At 30.5% G+C, this 24,920-nt stretch overlaps 1 protein-coding gene across 3 annotated transcripts in view; it reads right to left on the bottom strand.

The window, feature by feature from the left end:
* Window positions 1-24,920, bottom strand: part of LOC118204266 (protein zer-1 homolog) — a 74,954-nt gene that overhangs the window by 35,346 nt on the left and 14,688 nt on the right. For all 3 annotated transcript variants that reach the window (XM_085827045.1, XM_085827047.1, XM_085827046.1), the window contains exons 3-6: window positions 18,183-18,356; window positions 8,188-8,320; window positions 3,551-3,753; window positions 635-697 (exon numbers count right to left, since the gene is read on the bottom strand). In XM_085827045.1, the coding sequence (XP_085683171.1) occupies window positions 635-697; window positions 3,551-3,753; window positions 8,188-8,320; window positions 18,183-18,356 (573 nt within the window). The remainder of the gene's footprint in view (window positions 1-634; window positions 698-3,550; window positions 3,754-8,187; window positions 8,321-18,182; window positions 18,357-24,920) is intronic.

Here is a 24,920-nt window from a genome sequence, read left to right as displayed (position 1 = left end):
ACTCTATTCCCCTTTTTATCTCTATAGAAAGGAAAAATTAATGGCCCTGCCTGGAATTCTTAAGAAGAATGAATCGATTAAGCCCTTCGAAACTTTTGAAACAAATATCAACCTCATAAATTACTGAATAAAATTATGAGGGAAAAAAATCAGATTTCTAAACAATACACTAAAAATGCTAGAAAGAATACTCAAAATAATAGAGCATTATCACTTTCAAAGTGATATAGTGTAGTATGGTGCATGTAGATGAAGTATTCAAAGTGATAAAGTATTATTTACTGCTTTGAAATTTATACTTTTGAAACTATAAAACTAAATTAAAATGCTATATATTATTATTATATGAACTAGATTAAGAATAACTTAAGTAAATATTATGGCTTTCTATCAGATTTTTTTGGGGGAGATGGGGTTAACATAAGCAAGTAAAAATAAGAGCTATGGTTGTTTTGAGTCGCAAACTATCAGCTCTGAAATGTGACTGGAAGGGACGGAAAGGATTTTGCAAGAATCTGCAAAGGCCCAATGATGAATTTTTCCAACTAAAATTGATGTCAATTCGGATAATAATTAACTACATAAATACCTAATAATCATACAAGCAATTTAGATCATGCATGCCAATACCTACCTTCGCATTTTTATGTTGAAAAAATCTTTACCTTCATTTTTCACAACATAAAATAATGAAGCACTGAAACAGAAAAAGAATTCATAAATTACAAGTAAATATAAAGCAAACTTTATATAAAGTATAACTATATGTAATGACATACAATATTAGCATATTGTTCAGAGACCAAGGAATTTTATGAAAAATAATTTTATTCTGCCAGTTAATGCTTAACTGGCCGTGCTCTGCCTGAATGACATCAAATATCCATTGAGGTATGCTATCAATGAATTATGATGATTCTCAACACAAAAGCTCACCACCAATCTTTCAAAATTGCTACCCCTTTTTGAGACTGAAGCCAGTAATTCCAATTATGTACACAATCACGGCTAATTTAAAAGTCAAATTTTGTATTTAGCATTTAATCCCTGCATCTGCAGTAGAATATCAATATTCACACTCACTTTTGGTTGTAAACAAACAAATTTTGAATTTCAAAATATTCAGCATAGTAAATTTAATGGTGATTTTGTCTAATATATAAATAAAACTTTTTAATAAAAACACACAATATTTTTAATGTACTTCATTAAAAAAGGTACAGTCAAAAGTCGTTAATTCAGACACCCATAATCCGGACCTCAAAGCTACAAACTTTCTGCGCATGCGTCTCTTTAATGCACGCGCGTAACACCTTTATGGCTGCGAATATGCTTGTGCGCATGCGCATAATACGTTTACGCATGCGCGTTTAATGTATAATGGACGGTATAAGCTAAGCTAAAATTATCTAATTCAGTTAATGTTGCAGATTGCATTGTTCCTTAATCTTCGAATTGGATCAGGCTTATTATTTGTTGCAGACTGTTAGAGCAATTTTATAAAAGTAAGCTTGAACTTTCGATTATGTCAAATAGAATTTCCGATATATATTTACTAAGATGTAAAGGATCTACAAAGCGAAAGTATGTTTCGAAGTCCATTAAACAAAAAGTGGAATTGCTGCAAAAATGGATAAAGGCATAATCCTTTGTTTATCTAACCATTCCGAAATCTGTTTATCAATTTCATGCTGCTCTGTGGGGAGGGGGCAATGAATTGGAAGTTGATCTGCCAGCAATATCCTTATCTTCAGAGCAGATGTTTTTATTTTATTTGGCTTATAATTCTTACTAAATGTAATATTTCATCTCGATGTACTCTGTTTTTGATATGATTTAAATCAAATTCCTCGTCATTATAATTCGCTTCCGATAGTGAAGAAAGTGACACAGAGGTTATTGAAAACAAAAAATTTCGATTGACAAATTAGTCGGCATTCTCGACACAGCAATTATAGGACTTCAACATCGAAACTTTGTAGCTGAACAAGAAATTATGTCTGTTTATACAATTAAAGAGAAAGTATTATCACATAAAACGAAGCAACTTAAACAACTTACATTGAAAGAAATGTTTAATAAAGTAAGCAAATAAATATTTTTTTTTTTTTTTTTTTTGTAAATTTTGATACCCTTTAGATCATAATTGTTCTTTATTTCCTAAATTACGGTTTCATATTTTTAATTTTATAATTTCTGCATGCCATCTTACCAGATTTAAACTGATGATCTATAATCCGGAAAAATCGATAATCCGGAATCGCCGAAGTCCCAACGAGTCCGGATTAACGACTTTTGACTGTACTTTATATGATTATTGAAGTTGTTTAAAACTGTCTATCACAGTTCATGAATTTGCAAATTTTTTATTATAGATAAATCAATTACTGAGTTTGTATTCTACTGTATTATTAATTTTGAGACTATGGGGTTAAAAGACATAAAAAACTTATTTATCCACAATTGACATACTGAGTTTTAAAGAAAAATTCACCTCATAGATGGCTGGTTTACCGTCCATGCAACAAATATAATTGTTTACTTAACTATAAATTCTTATCTTAAGAAACATTCCTTTTTAAGCCCTTATAAAAATGTATCTAGTGGTAAAAATTGAAATGCTACAAAAAAATTGTTTTAATAAATTCAAAATTTCAATTCTAGCACTTCTACAAAGCTAGTGGTATTATGAATCCAACAGTACATATGAGGAATGTATGGATGAATTTAGAATAGATAGCATGATTATATTCATTTTAGCGAAAAACCTATCGCGCAGCCTTTTATATACAGTATATACATCTATTCTTTCTTCAATTTAAGAGAACAAAAGGTATTTAAAATGCAATTTTGATGGAAGATACACACTTTTTTTTTAATAAAACAGTCCCATGCACTTTTAGAAAAGAGTTTTCTTCAAAAAAATTGCCAATAATTAAGCCTCTTCTCTCCCAACAATATTTTTCTCAAACACTGACTTCTCTTTGCATTTAAATACACTTTTTTCTTCACCTAATTCAATAGATCCTAAATAAATAATTCTTCCCAAAGTATGATTTCAGTAATTATTTAAAAACTAACAGTCAAAATTTAACACAAAAATTATCAAGGGAAAAGTGTTAACAAAAGTCAAATAAGTTTAAAGCCTGTAATCTACAAAATTGACTAACCCACACAAACTTTGATATTCAACATGTGCAAATTATAGAAAGTGAATAATAACAAATATTTGTAATTTGATTTTGCATTATTTTATGTATGTTCTTTTAACTTTTTTAAGTTATAGCCAGCATCGGCAGTCTTTATTTTGTATAGATTTCTATATTTCAAAACATGACTATTTTACTTATTTGGTATTACAACATGGTAATTAGAAAATTAAATAAGTAATTCTGGTCCCTCCCCCCCCCAAAAAAAAAGAAATTAAACTATATGACCTCGATGATTCCTAAACTTCTTATCATGACCTTAGTAAGAATAAGATTGTGAGCCTCTGGCATAATATAACTGTGAACCAAAGCATAGGCATTTTAAATTAAAAATAACTCACCTTCCAGATACTTGAATATGTTTCACTTTTAGATGAATTCGCATAGCTTCCATTATAACATCCAATGCCAGTCTAGTATTGTTACATGTAGAAAACCGGAAAATGTGAAACAGATCATTTAATACTTTCTGGATCATATATTCCCGTGCACAATACATCTGGCCTGCAGTTAAAATCTGTTCTTCTGTTGCATCACCAGCTATCTGAAATTTATAAAATAATTAAATTTTTCTAGAGATTGTATAGCTTAATTTAAAAACTTCATTTATGCTTTCAATCTGACACTAATTATATGACAGAGTTTGCAATAGCAAGCACCGTTATATGTACATATGGTGAATATTCCTTAATATTTAATAATGCACAATTCACAAAATGAACTTTTTAAAAAAAAACAGAATTAAATATAACTAGTTAATTTTATCCCAGCACCCGCCATTATGTATCTAATTGTGCATATGTGGAATGTACTGATGGATTTAGCTTACACAGCATGATTATATTCAATTTAGAGAAAACCTATTGCTGAGATTTTTGTAAAAAGTATATATATATTTATTTAATTATTTCCTCTTCCATTTAAGAGTATAAAAGGTATTTAAAAAGCAATTTTACTGGAGAATGCATGCTTTATTAGATAATAGCAAAGCACACTCAGGCTATGTGTCTAAAAGAAATGCCTTATGGAAGATTTTTAAAAGGTAAATGAATACATTGTATGCATATTACACATATGGACACAAAAACATCCATGTAATCAGATCATTCATCTGAAAATCTTGAACCAACTGCTAACAGTATTAAAAAATATTACCGATTCAGCCTCTAAGTGGGACATCAGCAGAAATTTCCCCAAAATATTCACACCATTTTACAGCTTACAAAATGATACTGATCTTTATAGACTGTTAGCTTATATGCAATAATATAAAATATTTTGCACATACTAAAATCCATTAATACAGAAATAAAAATAAAAAATTCTTTTCTGATTAATTTTTATATTTATGCTTAATTTGAATTTTTACTGCTATACAGGTCTAAAAATGTGATACATTATTTAACTACATTGCTGGCCATTAAAATTGCAACACCATGAATGAAAGCAAATACAAATAAGATATTTAATGTACATAAACAGTACGACATGAAGACAAAATAATTAAATTTATAAGCAGTTTGGAAAGGGCGTTACAGGGGTGCGAGATTAGTCGAAACAGCTGCCACCGCTACCGGGACTCGTCTGGAAAGATGACATTGTGCCACTCCTGTAACCAGCTCTGTCATTTGGCACACCACAGTCGCTGTCTCTCTCTATGCTGCATTGTCAAGGGAAGCTGAAGGGTCACCGTGCTGACGGTCCACGCTGCTGCAAACGTCGATGCAACATACAAGTAGATACTGGGCGTACTGCAAACATGCTCATTTTGTGACTAATGGTCCGGATGTCGTTGTACAGTTTTACAGGGCTGACCTCACAATATGTCTGTCCTCTCAGACCAAGGATATTTAAGGTGTGGGAGATAAAAATTTAAATTAAAGCTTAGCTTTAAAAGTTAACTTCAAATGAGAGATGCTAAGATGAGATTACACTATTTAGAATTAAATAAGTTAAATTTTAATTGAAGAATTACGAATTATCTGATTTGAGGAATTAGTTAAAAATTAAGATAAAGAAATAATTTTCCCCCAACAATTAAAAACTCAAGTCTGGACCATGTGTGATGTAAAGGAGAGGTCTTGGTAAATGAAGGAGCAAAATTATGTTAGCAGCACGGATTTAAATGCCGACTGAAAGAGGCTGGATTAGGTCCCGCTGGTGAGAGGGATTTGTTAAAGATGACAGGTTAGGCCCGTGAAGTGATGGTAGTTTTAAGTCAGAGAGAGCTGTCCTCATGGGTGTTAGTCATGAGAGAGCATTGAGATCCTGCATGCCATTCAGTATGGACCCTCAGCAACCCACTGATTCCCTATTCACATGTCAATGGTTGGATGTCGACCAAAGTGATAGGCAATATCACGGAATGATAATCCACACTCTCGATAGGCAACGATCCTGCCTCTGTCAAATTCCAACAGTTGCTGGTAAGCCTTTCTTTTTCTTATTCGAGGCATAACATGATATTCTGAGCAAACTCCGATGTTACAAAGTTCTTTTTGAATGAGAAATCCACTACATAAATTTTATTTTATGCAGTGCTTCAGATCTCGTTTCTTCCTCCTGCATCATCTAAATGCGCTGAAATACTAATCATTAGCATATCCCAACCTCTTCTTCCTTTCATGTAATTTTGACATCCACCAGATCACTCCTTCCTGGTGTTGTAATTTGAATGCAGCAGTGTACTTCCAATACAAATTCTTTTTACATCTGAATTATTTTACATGAAGTTACTGTTTTTAAAGGTATTCAGTTCACTTATCAATCAGAATGGTAAGTGAATCAGGTCTTTCAAATGACATTAAATCTGAAAATTTGTAATTCTAAGAAATGTTTAAGCCTGTTTTTGGAAACAATTAATACTTTTTGTACATATACCATGTTTTTATTATTTCTTGGATTTTTTTAGGCAATTTTAACTTTTTCAAGACAAAATTACTGAGTAACCAAATAACAAAATGGCAATATCATATGACATCATAGATAAATCCTGATTTGTAGAAATTATTAATTCAGGAAATAAAAATAAAATAAGTCACTGTAATATGACTAAAATAACCCTTTAAAAAAAGAAAAGAAAGATTGAAATTTAGGAGAAAGACTTTTTTTTTTTTTTTTTTTTTTTTAAGAGCAATTTTTCCCCCCTTCCAATACAAAATAGCAATGAACAATCACAAAGACTGAATAGTTATGAAATATCAAAAACCTTACGCATAGTGATCTGTAAATAATTTATATGGAATAATTTCCTACAATTTACAATTAATCAAATTTTTAAAAAAAAAATGAAATTAATTAGTACTGGAGCAACATTAAGCATCAAAACAAAAGAAGACATGGTTTCAACAAAACTACAGATCAAGACTAAAATTTAAACTTTTTTAATCCAAGAAACTCATATAGCATTCAGTGGCAGAAGTAACCATCTGCCTTAGAAAAATTTACTGGCTCTTTTTTTTTATAAGTAATTTTCAACTCAATTTTGAGCTCTTCAGCACTCAGACAGCTTCTTATATCATCATCTCTAGCAGTAGACATCTGCTAATGTCAACACCAAATTTTTGCTTATATCAGTCCCAGATATTTAGTTATATCAGAACCTAACAAAAATTGCACAAACTTACCTAACAGATCCAAAATTATATAGTTAAATACTTAAATCATCACTAAAATATTAGCAACAAAGATAAAAGTGTTTACCAAAATTGTATGATAAGCTAGCTTTTAAATGTTATTTCAATAAACAAACTATTTTAATTTTCTTACAAACAGGATATTATTTAAAACTATTTTCTTTCTTATACAGCATATTAAGACCTGACCTTATAAAGTGCACTTCTGAGTGCATATCAATCATTAAAACTTCAAAAAATGCTTTAATGACAATCTTTTAAATATATAAAACTTTACTATGCATTTTAGTAACATAAAACATAGCTGAGAATTTTGAAATATAAAGAATTGGGAATGATTTTTGATATTCTAAATTTATGTTGTCTGGCTAATTTTTTTTTACAATTATACACTTTTATAGTGAGAAAATTCCCAGGTAGAGAAGGAAAGCTTTAATTTATCAAAGTGCCTTTACATATGATGAAAATTAACAATTAATGTATACACTGTTGTGTGGATCAACTTGATGACATACCACATATTGATGTAAAACAAAATTAAAATACATCTATTAACTGATTAAACATTGGTTGAACCTTCATAAAAAGGTTCTTCAGATCATTTTTCAAATCTCTTTACATTAAAAACGTTAGATCAAATAAAATTTAATAAGAAACATTATATTGAAAATCACAAATGAAGAGGGAGATAAAATTTTCAGATTTCATTTCATTGATTCAATAAATTTTATTTATTGCTGATAAACACTTTTATCAGTTAAGCCTAAAAATTAAAAACCGGGAGACTGGGTAGTTGGGGAGAAGTGACTAAAAACTGTGAAAGTTGGCAGCTAAAAAATAATTAAATTTTAACTGTATTTGAAGACAAGTTGTTATATACTTTGAGGATCCAATATAGATGGCTTCTTTAATTTTTTCAAAGTTTGTATAAAAAAAGCAATTTCAAATTCATTTGCATTAGTGTCTATCAAAAATTATATAGGAGCAATTTATTGTCATGTGTATTTATTTTCACCTTTAAACTTTTATGTTGGAATGGCATGTTATGCATGTATTTTTTAAAATCTCCTGAAATATGAAATATATGCACATATCAGGTCCTCCAAACTTTGCCTTCAAAATGTATGGATATTTCCAGTTCATTTAATAAATGCTATATTATGTAAAATTTATTTTATATTTACTACAAAAAATTTTAAATAACCTGAATTTAATTTATTTTTACTTACTCTTTCTTACTCTTCAAACTGTTCAACATAAAAATAACAGAAAAACTTGAAAGAACTTTAATGGTGAAATATAATGAAAGAATTTTATGGTAAAATGCAAAGATGAATTTTTACCCTTTTTGCAGGTATATGATGGCGATAACATGCATCATGCGCAGTGTTCAAGAGTCCTAGAAATTCAAGTGGCCTTCTCACTCGGCTGGCCAAGCCTGGTATATCTGTTACAGGCACCTCCATAGGTTGTTCACTGAAAGATTTTTTGTTTAACACGAGATGCAGAATTTAAAATATGTATATATATATATCAAACTAAAAACTTTAGATTGAACATTGAGAAGTTTCAAAAAGTTAAAAACAATATTTTAGAAAATGAAGAATATAAAAGTCATAATGAAAAGAAACTACAATCTGATCTTGGTATGTAAATTTTCATTAAAAATTTGAAATAATTTTCAGCAGTTATGATAGACCTACTTATTTCAGAAGTAATCCTTCAGAAATAAAAGATTTTGAACATAAAATCATATATTTAAAATGTTAAAAACAGTGAAAACTTATTTTAGAGAAAAAAATCTTATGTTATTTTATCATAAATTAATGTCAATTCAAGACTTACGCACTTATTTACAGTTGAACCTGGCTTATAACAAAATTCCAGGTACAACAAATGAACCTTTTGGTTGCATTCATTTTCCTATACACTTAACATTATTCTGTACTATTATAATGAACCTTCAAAGGTATAAAAATAAGATATAAGGAACTGTGTGGATAACTTTAACTGATATATTTTTTGGGGGTTTTCATATTTTTTCCAGAATTGCTGCAAGTTAAACATTTAATAATCAAAAAAAATCATCCATGTTTAGAATGTTAGGATCCACACTCCATCCATACAGGAATACACTTTTATCTTTAACCTCACTTTTTTCCATGTTCGAAACAAAGGTTCTGTAAGACAGGTGTGAACCCAATTCTAGGTGAACAGGGACACAAATGCAAGTTTTAAGACATCATATTATATTAGTGACCATTGAACCAAAAGATATAAATGGATTCTTTAACTAACATTTGAATTCTTTAACTAAACTATGAGAAACAGCTCTATTCAAGTCAAATGCCATGATGAAAATTTTGAAATTTTTTAATTTGAAGAAGCAATGAATCATATGATCTTCAAGCTACATAATTGTGTTTTCTTTTAGAGAATGAAATTTTGTTCTTTATTGATTTGTTTTGTTTGGGTATAAATGTTGCCCAAGAAATGTATAATAAGGCTTTACATTCTTTAGGTCTTTGGCAAAACAGGATATTCTTTATAAAGGTTACTGAACCTTTGTTTTGCAACCATAGATAAAATTTTCCTTCAATCTGCATCATACTTTCAAAATTAATGATTATTTTTCTACTCAGAAGTTAATAAATTAATAAATAATAAAATAGTTAAATGTAAATTTGTAGTTTTAAAAGTAAATAAATAATTTTTTATGCATTAAAAGTCAAATCCAGAATCATGGAAACTTTGACGATTCTGGATAAGATGACACGTAGATATGGAAACATTGCAACTTTGCTTATGTCAGACAAGAATGCTAACCCCTCAACAGAAATGATGCCAGAGTCAGTATGATTGTAACAGGTGTCAGAATTAACAGGTAGCACACATTTTTTAATTTAGAGCTGTACATGCTGTAATTTAGAGAGTACAGTCAAAAGTCGTTAATTCGGACTCCCATAATCCGGAATGATCTATAATCCGGACCTCGAAGCTACAAACTTTCTGTGCATGCGTCACTTTGAAGCACGCGCATAGGCATTTACGCGAGCACGTAAGACCTTTATGGCTGCAAATATGTGTTTGCACATGTGCGTTTAATATATAACGGACGGTATAAGCTAAGCTAAAATTATCTAATTCAGTTAATGTTGCAGATTGCGTTGTTCCTTAATCTTCGAATTGGATCCGGCTTATTATTTTTTGCAGACTGTTAGAGCAACTTTATAAAAGTAAGCTTGAACTTTCGATTATGTCAAATAGAATTTCCGATATATATTTACTAATATGTAAAGGATTTACAAAGCGAAAGTATGTTTCAAAATCCGAAATCTGTTTATCAATTTTACGCTGCTGTGCGGCGGGGGGGAAACGTCGTAGCGCGTAATGAACTGGAAGTTGATCTGTCAGCACTATCCTTATCATCACGGCAGATGTTTTTATTTTATTTGGCTTATAATTCCTTACTAAATGTAGTATTTCATGTCATGTACTCCGTCTTTGATATGATTTAAAGCAATTATAGGACTTGAACAGCGGCACTTTATAACTAAACTAGAAATTATGTCTGTTTAATAGAATTAAAGGGAAAGTATTATCACATGAAACGAAGCAACTTAAACAACTTACATTGAAAGAAATGTTTAATAAAGTAAACAAATGAATATTAAGCTTTTTTCGTAAATTTTGATACCCTTTAGATCATAATTGTTCTTTATTTCATAAATTACGGTTTCATATTTTTAATTTTGTAATTTCTGCATGTCATCTTACCAGATTTAAACTGATGATCTATAATCCGGAGTCGCCGAAGACCCGACGAGTCCGGATTAACGACTTTTCACTGTATAATGCTGTTCCTCAAACCACCACTCAAGGACCAAAAGTATGACTCTGAGCAATCAATACAATACCAATCAATGTATTGTTATTAGCTACAATGGGACTCCATAACCAGCAGGAGTTTGAAAGCAATATGCAGACTCAATTAATCCAAAGAAACATCAACTGCTTCATTTTACTGAATCTTATATTCTGCTTCAAACACCTGCTTCATTTTACTGAATCTTATATTCTGCATTACTATATTTTGTACAGGGCAGGACATTTTCTGATTTATTTTCTTTTATTTATTGACAGATTGACTGATTGACTGATTGATTGATTGGTGGTCTGGAGGTCTACATACTTGATGTCCAGATTTAAAGAGCAACTGAGAAATTTAATAACAGGGCATAATAATTATTGTAATTAAATCTTAATATGATTTTTTTTAAATTACATTTATTAGTCACTTCTTTGGTAGATGTAAAAAATGTTTTTTTGGGGGGAGGGGGGTTTACAGCATTTAATTTTTATATTCCTTTAAGTTATTAAAAGGGGGTTCAAGTACAATACAGAAAAGATATTTTCTTCAAGATATAGCAGTGTATTTATTTCATTCGACTGAATCAATATTTCTCAGTCTGTGATCCACAAACCGCAAAAGATCCTCAAAGACTGTCCTTATGGTCCTTGCAATTTTCCAAAAAAGACCAAAAAACAATCGAATTAATTGTGTATACCACACCATGCAGAAAATTTAAGAGAATGGAAATTACACATGACTGTTACTTACCACTTTCTCTCCCACAACTAACATTTTGCAAAATTTACTACCCGGTACCCTATTTTACACATTTCCTACTCTATTCTTAGAAGAGGGATTTAAAGCACTATGACTGTGGTGCTTTTAACCAGCATACATAGAAGAACTGAGCAAGAACCGTCAACCTCAGTCCTCTCATTAATGGGAATACTAAAAATTATTTTAATTTTTAATTAATAATATAAAAATTATCTGAATTTTAACAGCCTTGAAATATTAAAACAAATATAAATTTTCTTCTGTTAAATTAATTACCTAATACCAATATAAAAATACCAAAATCAAACGAATTTTAATGAACTGTATTCTAAAACATATATATATATATTATACAGTCAAAAGTCATTAATTCGGACACCCATAATCCGGAATGATCTATAATCCGGACCTCATACGCATAGGCGTTTACATGTGCACGTAAGACATTTACGGCTGCGAATGTGCATGTGCATGCACATAAAACTTTTACGCACGCACGTTTAATGTATAACGGACTGTATAAGCTAAGCTAAAATTCTATAATTCAGTTAATGTTGCAGATTGCGTTGTTCCTTAATCTTCGAATTGGATCCGGCTTATTATTTTTTGCAGACTGTTAGAGCAATTTTATAAAAGTAAGCTTGAACTTTCGATTATATCAAATAGAATTTCCGATATATATTTGCTAATATGTAAAGGACCTAAAGCGAAAGTATGTTTCGAAATCCGAAATCTGTTTATCAATTTCACGCTGCTCGGGGGGGGGGACGCCGCGGCCGGCGCGCAATGAATTGGAAGTTGATCCGTTAACACTATCCTTATCTTCAGAGCAGATGTTTTTATTTTATTTGGCTTATAATTCCTTACTAAATGTAGTATTTCATGTCATGTACTCCGTCTTTGATATGATTTAAAGCAATTATAGGACTTGAACAGCGGCACTTTATAACTAAACTAGAAATTATGTCTGTTTAATAGAATTAAAGGGAAAGTATTATCACATGAAACGAAGCAACTTAAACAACTTACATTGAAAGAAATGTTTAATAAAGTAAACAAATGAATATTAAGCTTTTTTCGTAAATTTTGATACCCTTTAGATCATAATTGTTCTTTATTTCATAAATTACGGTTTCATATTTTTAATTTTGTAATTTCTGCATGTCATCTTACCAGATTTAAACTGATGATCTATAATCCGGAGTCGCCGAAGACCCGACGAGTCCGGATTAACGACTTTTCACTGTATAATGCTGTTCCTCAAACCACCACTCAAGGACCAAAAGTATGACTCTGAGCAATCAATACAATACCAATCAATGTATTGTTATTAGCTACAATGGGACTCCATAACCAGCAGGAGTTTGAAAGCAATATGCAGACTCAATTAATCCAAAGAAACATCAACTGCTTCATTTTACTGAATCTTATATTCTGCTTCAAACACCTGCTTCATTTTACTGAATCTTATATTCTGCATTACTATATTTTGTACAGGGCAGGACATTTTCTGATTTATTTTCTTTTATTTATTGACAGATTGACTGATTGACTGATTGATTGATTGGTGGTCTGGAGGTCTACATACTTGATGTCCAGATTTAAAGAGCAACTGAGAAATTTAATAACAGGGCATAATAATTATTGTAATTAAATCTTAATATGATTTTTTTTAAATTACATTTATTAGTCACTTCTTTGGTAGATGTAAAAAATGTTTTTTTGGGGGGAGGGGGGTTTACAGCATTTAATTTTTATATTCCTTTAAGTTATTAAAAGGGGGTTCAAGTACAATACAGAAAAGATATTTTCTTCAAGATATAGCAGTGTATTTATTTCATTCGACTGAATCAATATTTCTCAGTCTGTGATCCACAAACCGCAAAAGATCCTCAAAGACTGTCCTTATGGTCCTTGCAATTTTCCAAAAAAGACCAAAAAACAATCGAATTAATTGTGTATACCACACCATGCAGAAAATTTAAGAGAATGGAAATTACACATGACTGTTACTTACCACTTTCTCTCCCACAACTAACATTTTGCAAAATTTACTACCCGGTACCCTATTTTACACATTTCCTACTCTATTCTTAGAAGAGGGATTTAAAGCACTATGACTGTGGTGCTTTTAACCAGCATACATAGAAGAACTGAGCAAGAACCGTCAACCTCAGTCCTCTCATTAATGGGAATACTAAAAATTATTTTAATTTTTAATTAATAATATAAAAATTATCTGAATTTTAACAGCCTTGAAATATTAAAACAAATATAAATTTTCTTCTGTTAAATTAATTACCTAATACCAATATAAAAATACCAAAATCAAACGAATTTTAATGAACTGTATTCTAAAACATATATATATATATTATACAGTCAAAAGTCATTAATTCGGACACCCATAATCCGGAATGATCTATAATCCGGACCTCATACGCATAGGCGTTTACATGTGCACGTAAGACATTTACGGCTGCGAATGTGCATGTGCATGCACATAAAACTTTTACGCACGCACGTTTAATGTATAACGGACTGTATAAGCTAAGCTAAAATTCTATAATTCAGTTAATGTTGCAGATTGCGTTGTTCCTTAATCTTCGAATTGGATCCGGCTTATTATTTTTTGCAGACTGTTAGAGCAATTTTATAAAAGTAAGCTTGAACTTTCGATTATATCAAATAGAATTTCCGATATATATTTGCTAATATGTAAAGGACCTAAAGCGAAAGTATGTTTCGAAATCCGAAATCTGTTTATCAATTTCACGCTGCTCGGGGGGGGGACGCCGCGGCCGGCGCGCAATGAATTGGAAGTTGATCCGTTAACACTATCCTTATCTTCAGAGCAGATGTTTTTATTTTATTTGGCTTATAATTCCTTACTAAATGTAGTATTTCATCTCGATGTACTCCGTCTTTGATATCATTTAAAACAAGTTCATCGTCATTATAATTCGCTTCCGATAGTAAAGAAAAAGACACAGAGGTTATTGAAAATGAAAAAATTTTGATTGACAAATTAGTCGGTATTCTCGACACAGCAATTATAGGACTTGAACAGCGGAACTTTGTAACTAAAAAAGAAATTATGTCTGTTTAATAGAATTAAAGAGAAAGTATTATCACATGAAACGAAGCAACTTAAACAATTTACATTGAAAGAAATGTTTAATAAAGTAAACAAATAAATATTAAGCTTTTTGTCTTTGTAAATTTTGATATCTTTTAGATCATAATTGTTCTTTATTTCATAAATTACGGTTTCATATTTTTAATTTTGTAATTTCTGCATGCCATCTTACCAAATTTAAATTGATGATCTATAATCCGGAAAAATCGATAATCCGGAATCGCCGAAGTCTAATGACTTTTGACTGTATTATATTATATTTATATATTTATATTTTATATATATACAAAATTATATTTATATATATAATAACATATATAAATATAATTTGATATTAATATTCAAAAAGTACAGCAAAAAGTACTGTAAAGTTTTGCTGTACTTTAAAAAAGTACAGCTTATTGGATAAGCTTTCGATTTTAATATTCAAAATGTACTGAAAAGAATGCTCTTTTATAACTTTATTTAAAAATTACACACCTGAATTTCTATTTATACATTTCTTTTATTATTATTATTTTACTCTTTTATTCGTGTAAAACAGATGGGACAGATTAATAGTTATAAATAACATGTTAAATATAATAGAATCCCTTTTAACCAACTGCAATAGGATCTCAACAATTACAGATAAGAGGTTTTTCTAAATAGTTGAATATATATTTGAAATGACTGATTGGATACCCGTAGAAATTGCAGCAATCAAAATTCACCAGGCATGTTTTTGATCGATCAGGCATTATTAAATAAATGATATAAATATATGAATTATTTCAAATTAAAACACATACACATGAATTTATATTTCAGAAAGGTAAAACTGAATAACATTTTAAAATTACCATATCTATTAACAAGGAAAGTTATGAATTTCTTAGCATGATTCCATATTTGTATGTCCGCCTGACAAAAGACTATCGGCACAGTTTTAAAAATTCGCTATATATACAATGAAGCTTCATAACATCATGTGCTGGCAGACACTTTGCTTTGAAAATCTTATGGAAGTTTGCATTCCTTTGACGACGACCTTCCAGATAATTGATTCGGTTTTTTTTGTTGTGAATCCTCATATTCATGCACCCCCTCAATTTCCTCCTTTTCAAGTATGATTATTTTAAGACATAATAACACGCCAAATAAATATTAATTCAGAAGTCAAATAACAAAAATCAATGTTATATTTTCAAAATTTTCACGGGACTAGTTTCGATGGTTTTAACGGTTTTGCAGCTGAGGAAGGTGGTTCTGTAAAACCATCGAAACTAGTCCTGTAAAAATTTTGAAAATATAACGCTGATTTTTGTTGTTTGACTTCTGAATTAGTATGATTATTTTGTTGTCATCTTGATAGGGTTCGACAGTACAGAATTCTCTTCATCCAACTAAGTCTGCACTTTCTCTTTATTAACACTAATGTTCTTTGACCGTGTAACTAAATCCAAGATCTCTTGGACATGGATGCTGAGCATGTTTTAAACCAAGATAATCTTCATTACTCTACTTATCATCTATGAGCATGATCATTAAGTCACAGTTTATACAGACGGCTACAAAATGTTCTGCATATCTTTCCAAGGCAAAAGTCAAAGTAAACATGACTTCTTTCAATGTGAATTGCTTCTGAAATTCATTGACTGACTGCCATCCTCTGAGCGTCATGACTGACTTTATCTTGTCACAAGATTTTTGTCTCCTGGTATATATTAGATTATAATTTCAAATATTTTGCTTAATCATTTATGCTTTTATAATTTAAATGTAATTTTAATACATTATAATTTGAATATAATTTTAATAATTAAACATTACTTAAATTTTTATAATTTAAATGATGCTTTTACAATTTAAAATACTTTTTCTAATGATGTAAATATTATGCTAATGAATGAAAGTTTATGAAAACATACATTTAAATAAGTAATTATACATATTTAGCTATTAAATGCTGTTTTATTTCAGGTTCTCATAAGCAGATCCGAAAACCCATGCCACTCAGAGGGTTAAAAATTTATACATTGACACATTAAACCCCTGGTGCACTGCCTGGTACTGCCTGATGCAGATATCGCCTGGTGCAGTCTCTACGGGTCATAAATTTTCCTAAGTTCTAAATTTTTATCGTGCCTAAACTTTGGATCCTAGTGCTTTCCCTAAATCATAAAAAACTTCTCATCCCGTAAATTTGCTGCTCGGTGCTTCCCCAAATTCCAAAAATTTCGTCTTCTCTAAGTTCTGCCGTCCGGTGCCGACATATTCTGCCACTGCTTCTGGGTTTATTATAAATAACATATTAGTTATTCTTAATTAAAATAGCACTAAATGTAATCTTTTGGCCTTTGAGTTTGATTAACAAAATCTATTTTTAGCATATGAAAAGAAATTTTGTTGAATTTTTCCTCATCAACATTTCTTAGAGCATTTAAAAATCTATAATCATCGCCAAGCATAATGTTAGCATAAAAGGTTGCATACTCTTGTTATTCACTTACTAATATTAAAAAAGTTTAGACCTCCCAGCATGAGTTATTACTGAAGCTGTCATGTATTGATAAACATGCGGTGATGAAAGCAAAATATAATAAATAATGGCTCGCCAGGTCGGCGTCAGGGATATAAAATAGGTGAATGTTTTGGTTTGAGATTGTGCTTAGCAGATACTTAGAGTCAAATTATTAATCTTGCAAACTTATGTTTAAATGATTGTTTTTCCATAATGAGGTATTTTATTTAATGCCTAAGTGAAATTAAGAATCTGAATTTTTAAGTGAAAATCTCTACACGTTTTATTATGGAAAGAAAAATCAAATGCACATGCATAAAGCACATGCATATAATAAAAAAAAAATTTTTTGTGGCTTTGAGGTCTGGATTTTAGATCATTCCCGATAATGGACGTCCGGTTTTCGGACTTTGTACTGTATAAGGGAAAACATTCTTGCTAGCATTATAAATAAATGATCTAAGAAGAAATAATTAATAGATATTTAAACCTGCCTTAGATAAATCTTAATTTCCATATATTCCATATTTACTATGAATGGGTTGTAAGCAAATAGCATTCAAGAAAGTTAATCACCAGTCATCGATTTATTCTACAGAAATGAAAAGCCCCCCTCCAAGTATCAGTTTTTAGGAAACAATGCATGAGGATAACTAGGAATTCAGTATATCCTCTGTTAAAAACAATCTGCAGGAAATTTAAGTCTCATGCATAAAACTTGCAATGATTTAGCTGGCACAAGGCACTAGTGTATTCCCTGCCAAAGAAACGCATCAAGTTCATGATAGGTATCTAAGGAAACTTTTTTTTTTTCAGTGATTTCAGGAATATCAGGCAACAAATATGTATGATAAATGTTATTTTGAAGATTACTAGGAAATACTTTCACATATTTCAAATAGAAATGCCCTACAATTATTTTCCAGGACCTTTCTGAACATACAAGTAAATAATGCTTTTATTTCATAGATTAATTTTGCCTCTTACATATTTACATAACAGAGAATATATTTACAGAACCTATGTACATCAACACACGCACAAATCTTATTACTAAGATTTTTACCTGTCATCTCTAACACTTCTGTCATCCCTTAACTGAGTTCTGCCACCCGCAAGGTTTGTGCCAGATATATCAAGAGACACCAGGTTTTCAAGACTATCAACTATGCACTTCAGAGTTGCATTAGGACTTTCATAATACAATGGGTGATCACCGGAATGAGACAGATCTAAATGTCTAAAAATTAACACAAATTAGAAAATCAGTTGATTATCACAAAACAAATTATTCTGTATTTTGATACTTTAAATGCAAATGTGATATTATGTATAATTTACAGATGTATGCAAATGTTATATCAAAGATCAGTAAACATTTCTCCTACACATAATCTGTACTTAGAAATGGATATATACAAATTCCATAAAGGGTCTTTATACAAAAGTAAAAGTTACAACAAAGCAAATGGGAAGAAGAATTGTGTGAAATAAAATTTTATTTTTAAGTATAGTATGCAATCAGAAATCACCAAACTTCAAAGCCAGTCACCCATATATATGCGACCAATGTTATGAATGGAAAAATACATATGCTACTACCACCTATAAAATAAGTGAAAAGGTTAAAACCGTTCAAATGCAGAATATAGCTAGTGCCTATATATTCAGATTTCTGTGCAAATGAATGCCATATTACAGGTACTATAAATAACATCATGTATCTTTAGAAGTATGAACCTAACCATTTACCTGGTATTTCAAAGGTTGCAATGGTAAGTTTTATACATGTTGTCAAATAAAATCGTCAGACAGCCTGTTAACTGCTTTAAGTGATTTTGATTTCATATCAGAAGCAAAAGACAGGGAAACAATTGTCTGATGACAGATTATTTCATTTTGTTTCCACATTCTGCTCTTCAGAAGCTACTGATCATATCTGCCAATCATTAATCTGAATCTGGAATAATCTGAAGTCTGAAAATCACCGAGACAGAAAGTCACGGGCCAGCTTATCACATGCCACATTTTGTCAGACACTGCCTGTTGGTTGAAACATTCTACAATCCACATAATACAGAATTAATTTCTGAGCATGGATTCTGCATTTTGATCATTCAGGTAAAAACCCTGAATTATATCTATGGTAGAATATAAAATCAAAAAAATAGAGCAGCTTATTTATTCTGATTCAGTTTCTCTCTCATGATGGCTAAGCAAAGCACTGACTGCATAAACTTCTGCTGCATATATGTCACCAAGGAGATATCCATTCTTGTTTAAGAAAGAGATATCCATCCTACCTTTTATATAGCCATTATTTCAGGTAAAACGTGAATGGGATTGAGCAGGTAAGCATGGAAACTGAACTGATATTCTTCACACGAAGCCAAATGCCACATACAAAAGAGACGTACGTTACTTGAAAATGAGAAAACATATAGCTGTTACACTCCAACAATCATTAAAGATAACAGCAATGAAATTTCCACATATATATTTGAGATGGGCCACCTAGATGGTATAGTAGTTAGGAGAGCTGATTGCGATACCAAAAGGCCCGGGTTCGAATTCCGGTGAAGAAGTGGTTGTAACTGTCCATCCCTTCATGGGAGGCAATAGAGGCCACCAATTAGTTGCCTCCACAATAAAATGGCCATCACTTCCAGCTTTAGGAGTGGTCAATGTCCCAAAGGCAAATGCCCTATGTTGGTTTAAAAAAAAGTCTGAGATGGCACATTTAAAAGCACATCCACAAACCATATACATTATAAAATGGGAAATTCAGTGTTCATAAATACAGAGATTACATCCAGGTCTCTGATTTATGTCCTTTTGTAAATACAATACACTTTTGTAAATACCTGACCAAAATGAGAGCATCCATGCAATAGACATGAATTTCTAAACCAGATAACATGCTCGTAACTAATTTAAAGAAACTACAGTTAATATTGTCTATTACACTCACTGACATGCAAGTCAGATCAATAATGCAATAAAAAACAGACCCATCAAAATTATCAGAAATATATGTTCTGGGTCCTGTGAATAATTTATGAACAGATAGAACGTTTTTAAAGCAGAAAGCTAAATTTCCCATACAGGGGAGGTATCAGAAGTTTGAAGGTCGTTGACTGATTTCATAAGTCATAGTCTAACATCCTTCATACATCCCCCCCCCAAAAAAAACATGTTCCTCATATAAAATATTTTAATGACAATATAGAACTGAAAATGTATTTCATAATTTCATCAAAATCTTTTCTGCAGTTTTGTTATAATTTTTCAAATTATCCCTTAATTTGTTAAAATCAAGGTATTTATCTAAATTGCAGACTCAGTTAAAAAAAAAAAAAAAAAAAATTGATTGTATATTTCTATCATTACTTGATATTTTCCAACTATTCACACCCCTATCGAAAAGTCAAGACAAAACAGTATGTCGCCAGTATACTTATGTGGTAAACCACAATGTCTCCAAAAATTATTTATATGGCAAGCCAGGTATATTCACAGCATGTCTTTCTTGGCTGGTGTGCAATACTGAAGCTGCGCTGATGCCAAATTTGTGTAATGGTCTAATGTTTTAAATGAAAATAGATCACAGTGTACAGAAAGAGAAAAACAGCACACACAAAAAAAAGTAAATGCTTCATTATTGATATTTTTCACTTTTTTAGTTTTACTGAATTATTATAAAGAATTTTTATCGCACCATCATTCTAGAAAAGGCTGTTGCCTTTCATGTGTTAGTTTAGTGAAAAAATGCCAGCAGTGCAAATGTTCTCCAAAGTCAGAAATGTATATGCAGCTTTTCAGTCATGGTACAGATAGACATAAAGTACCAGGCTTTTCATTGCTAAACCTCAATTCCAATATGTTTTTATTGATTTGTGATTCCCAATAATTAAAATGCTTCCTGGAATGTTCCCAGAAACATTATATGGCCTTAAATTTAATTTTTAATATTACGAAAAACTATAATACTTAAAAAAATTACTACTTGGCACGCAAAAAACATTTTAAAGAAATTATAAGCATAACTGTTAGTACAGACATTTTCACTGTGGACATAATTAAGAAAATAAAATAAACTGAATATAATAGTTATTATCATTTTCTTCAATATTCCTATGAATACTAATACTTTATTAAACAGGTAAAGCGCACAATCGCCCACTTATTAGTTTTTACAAGAGTAAGAAGAATTGGATTTTTGTCAATTTTCTTTTACTTTTTAAGTGAAAATAAGTCGATGTGTATATAGGCAAAGTCAAGGGAGTGCGCAATGCCATTTTTGTACAATTCTGGGATATTTTTTTTAAGCGAAAATAGATTGATGTGTACATGGATACCAAGTATGCGCAATTCTTAAAAACGCACCACGCATTGGGTGATTCTGCACTTTCCCCTTAAACACTATATGTAAAACAATATGATATAATGGTACTATTACGTTTCGAGGACCGTAAAAAAATTGCAGCGAAAATGTATGTGCAAAAGTGCCAAATCTAGCAAACGCGCCCATTTAACAGCGCGCCAAATCATGCGTACGCGCCAATTTCAGATTGCGTAAGTTTATATAGCTCTATATTTCTTCAGACACCATTGAAATACTAGTTTAATTTTTAAAGCCCTTTTTGATTTTAAATTCTTTTTTGATATCCTGTGGATTTAACAATTTGGGAATTGCTCATGACAAAAAGTGTGCAGTAGAATTTTGAGTAAAGTGCAGAATCACCCAAAGCTTGAAGCATTTTTAAGAATTGCACATACTTGGTATCCATGTACACATCGACCTATTCTCACTTAAAAAAAATCCCAGAGTTGCACAAAAATGGCACTGTGCACACTCTTGACTTTATCTATGTACACATTGACCTATTTTCACTTCATAAAGTAAAAGAAAATTGACAAAAATCCAATTGTTTTTACCCTTGTAAAAAGTGGCAAACAAATAAATGGGAGATTCTGCACTTTACCGAGAATTCTTTCAAAGAAAAGGCATCATTCATTATAGAAAATTATGTTTGAACAGCTAATGAAATGAAGTTATGCTTTAGTGATAACTCGGTAGCGAAATAGCAATGCAGGCATCCATTCAGTTATGTTTACCAATTTTTATATAAATTATAATAATGATCTCAAATAGTTATTTACTCTTATGCTTCCATTCAGTCATATTTAGCCTTTTTATATAAATTATAATAAAAAAGTATTATATGAAATTAACTTTTCATCTAAATTAAAACATCAATCAATATTTTACACTTATAATAGTTGGACATTTTTGAAAGAAGATAAGTGACATTTGCATTTTACTAACACTTAGCTTTATGTTAATTTTTTTAATATCTCATTTTGTCACATACTTGGTCAGTCTACAGGTTTAGTAAATAGCAGGTATATTTTATGTCAAACGTCATAGGTTAAAATGAGCAGATCATAATCAGCACGATTCATAACAAAAGACTGAATTTTTATCACCGCTGCTGCTTGTCTAGAGAAACCTGCTGATTAGAACAAACCTGAAAGGCCTGATGTAGGCACGGTTGGCAAGTGTTGAGTTATTCAGGCTCTGTTTGATGCCGTTAGTGTCGTAGCTTCGTGTTGAGTTCCAGGGCTTGTAACCCAGATAATATACTTTAAGGTTCTAATTAGCCATTAAAGCATCAGAGGTGATAAGTTGTTTTGTATTATTTTAAATCTCAATAAATGCAAAGAATAAGTTTTACTTGAAATTTTACATTTTTATGGTTTATCTTGTGACGACAGTTGAATATTAATGAAATGCAATAACTCGCTTTAATATGTAAAGATAATTTTTAATATGTAAAGTTAGTTATAAATAATTAAATTAGGTAGTTAGATAACCTTAGTCATTATGGATTTACATGGCCACTATTAAACTTTATTTTTTAACAATATTTGTTAAAAAAAGCCCTATTAAAATCAAAAACTAATAAAATTTCGCAGTTTAAAATACATGTAATTTATGACATTAATTCTTAAACTATATTAGGATAATTACACATTAAAAGCTACAAAACATTTATGTTTCGTAACAAAAACACTGAACAAAATATTTACTCATTTTAATTTGAAGCCTTCCCAAACAATTTGGCTAGTTTATATCGATTTAATTCTCTTTACGCATCTTTTCTGACAATTAGAGATTTGTCTCAATATGAAAGCCACTGGTCTCGCTAGTTTTTGCATGCTTTATCTCCTAACTTGTCAACCTCTCCACAATGTACCTACCTATGAGGGTTTACTTAATCTGGTAAAAGTTAAATAGTCCAAATCCCCCCCCCCGACAGACATGAAGCAAATTATCGCTATGGCTGAAAGTAATTACAATATCAGACAAAGGTTTAAATAAGCCTCTTATTTAAAACAAATTTAGAACATAAGGAACAAAAGGAAGATAAACATGTTAAGAAAAAGATTCTAGTATCAGAAGTAAAACATTCAAATATTATGTTTTTATTGTTCTTCCAGACGTTCTCCAAAAAGTAAGAAATTCATCAAAAACTTTCTGTAAAATACATCCATTATGTGTTGATACCATGGAGACATTTTTCATTTTGTCACATATTTCTTGAATCTTCTAGAATCGTGTGTCTAATAACCTTGCCTTCAAATCCTACTAAACTTTCCAAGCTGCAAAGTCTAAAATCCTAAAGAAAAATTATCCCTACCAATTCTGTAACAGCAAAAAGCCAGAAATATTTGAAGGGGGTGGGAGAGGGAAAAAGTGTAAAATTAATTTTATAGAGAAACTGATGCATATTCTGAGAATTTTGAACATTCTGAGACAATTACATTGGAAAAGCACTTACTATGAAAAAATTAAAAAGAAAACATTTTTAGTTAATTACATAGCTAATTTTGCTTTTACTAAGAGCTGTTTCATAAATTGTGCTTTATAGCATCATACCTTGTTTATTTTCTGATTCAAAATATTGTATAATAAGTTGCCAAAGTAAAACTTTTTAATATGACAGAGAAAAATAAAAATGTTTTATTTTAAATATAATTTCAATATATTACCATTATTTTAATGAAATTTATCAATGTTACGATGTTTTAAGAAAAATTGTCAAAAAATTCTCAGATCTCGGAATTAAAAATTTTCTATAGAAACTGATCTTAAAATCGCCCAAATATTGATAAGTCGCCAAATTTAGAACTGATTAATAAAAGAATTCACATCCCCAAAAGTGAAAAGTTGTTTTTAAGAGCTCTTTATTAGAAAAAAAAATGAATTTTGAAATTCTTATGTTTCAGTTCTTGCTTAGAAACTCAAGTATCCCATCATTTATATTAGAAATAGAAACAAACCCATTAAAAAGATAACCTAACCATATACGTCAGTGAATCTCTAAAAATATTCCTCCAAAATGCTAATTCACACTCAAAATGGCAACAGAAATTTCAGATGATTAAAATTACAGACCTTCTGCTGATTTTGGCCAAAATTAAGGACTTTTAAGGACCAAAAATCAATTCTAAAATATCTAAGGACTTTTAAGGACCGTACGAACCCTGTATTATACTTCCTTTCTTACGTTAAGGTTGCCGCAATTATTTTTGGCAGCACTGGCATCAACAATAGTTTGGGAATTTTTTATGGCCCTCAAAACCGAATGGTACCGATATAATTTAGTTAGTTTCCTCTCCCAAATAAAGTTAGTATAACTGAAACAAAGAAAAAAAAAAAAAAACATTTTACACTTTTCGTGCTTTCTTTGAAATCTAATTATCATTAAACATACAATTATATGTAATTGACATTACA

Source organism: Stegodyphus dumicola, chromosome 11 (assembly GCF_044657685.1).
Source record: "Stegodyphus dumicola isolate Sdum_Otavi_A_Nest chromosome 11, ASM4465768v1".
NCBI lineage: Eukaryota > Metazoa > Arthropoda > Arachnida > Araneae > Eresidae > Stegodyphus > Stegodyphus dumicola.
The sequence above is the reverse complement of the archived record's forward strand: the minus strand, read 5'-3'. Positions and strand labels throughout refer to the sequence as shown.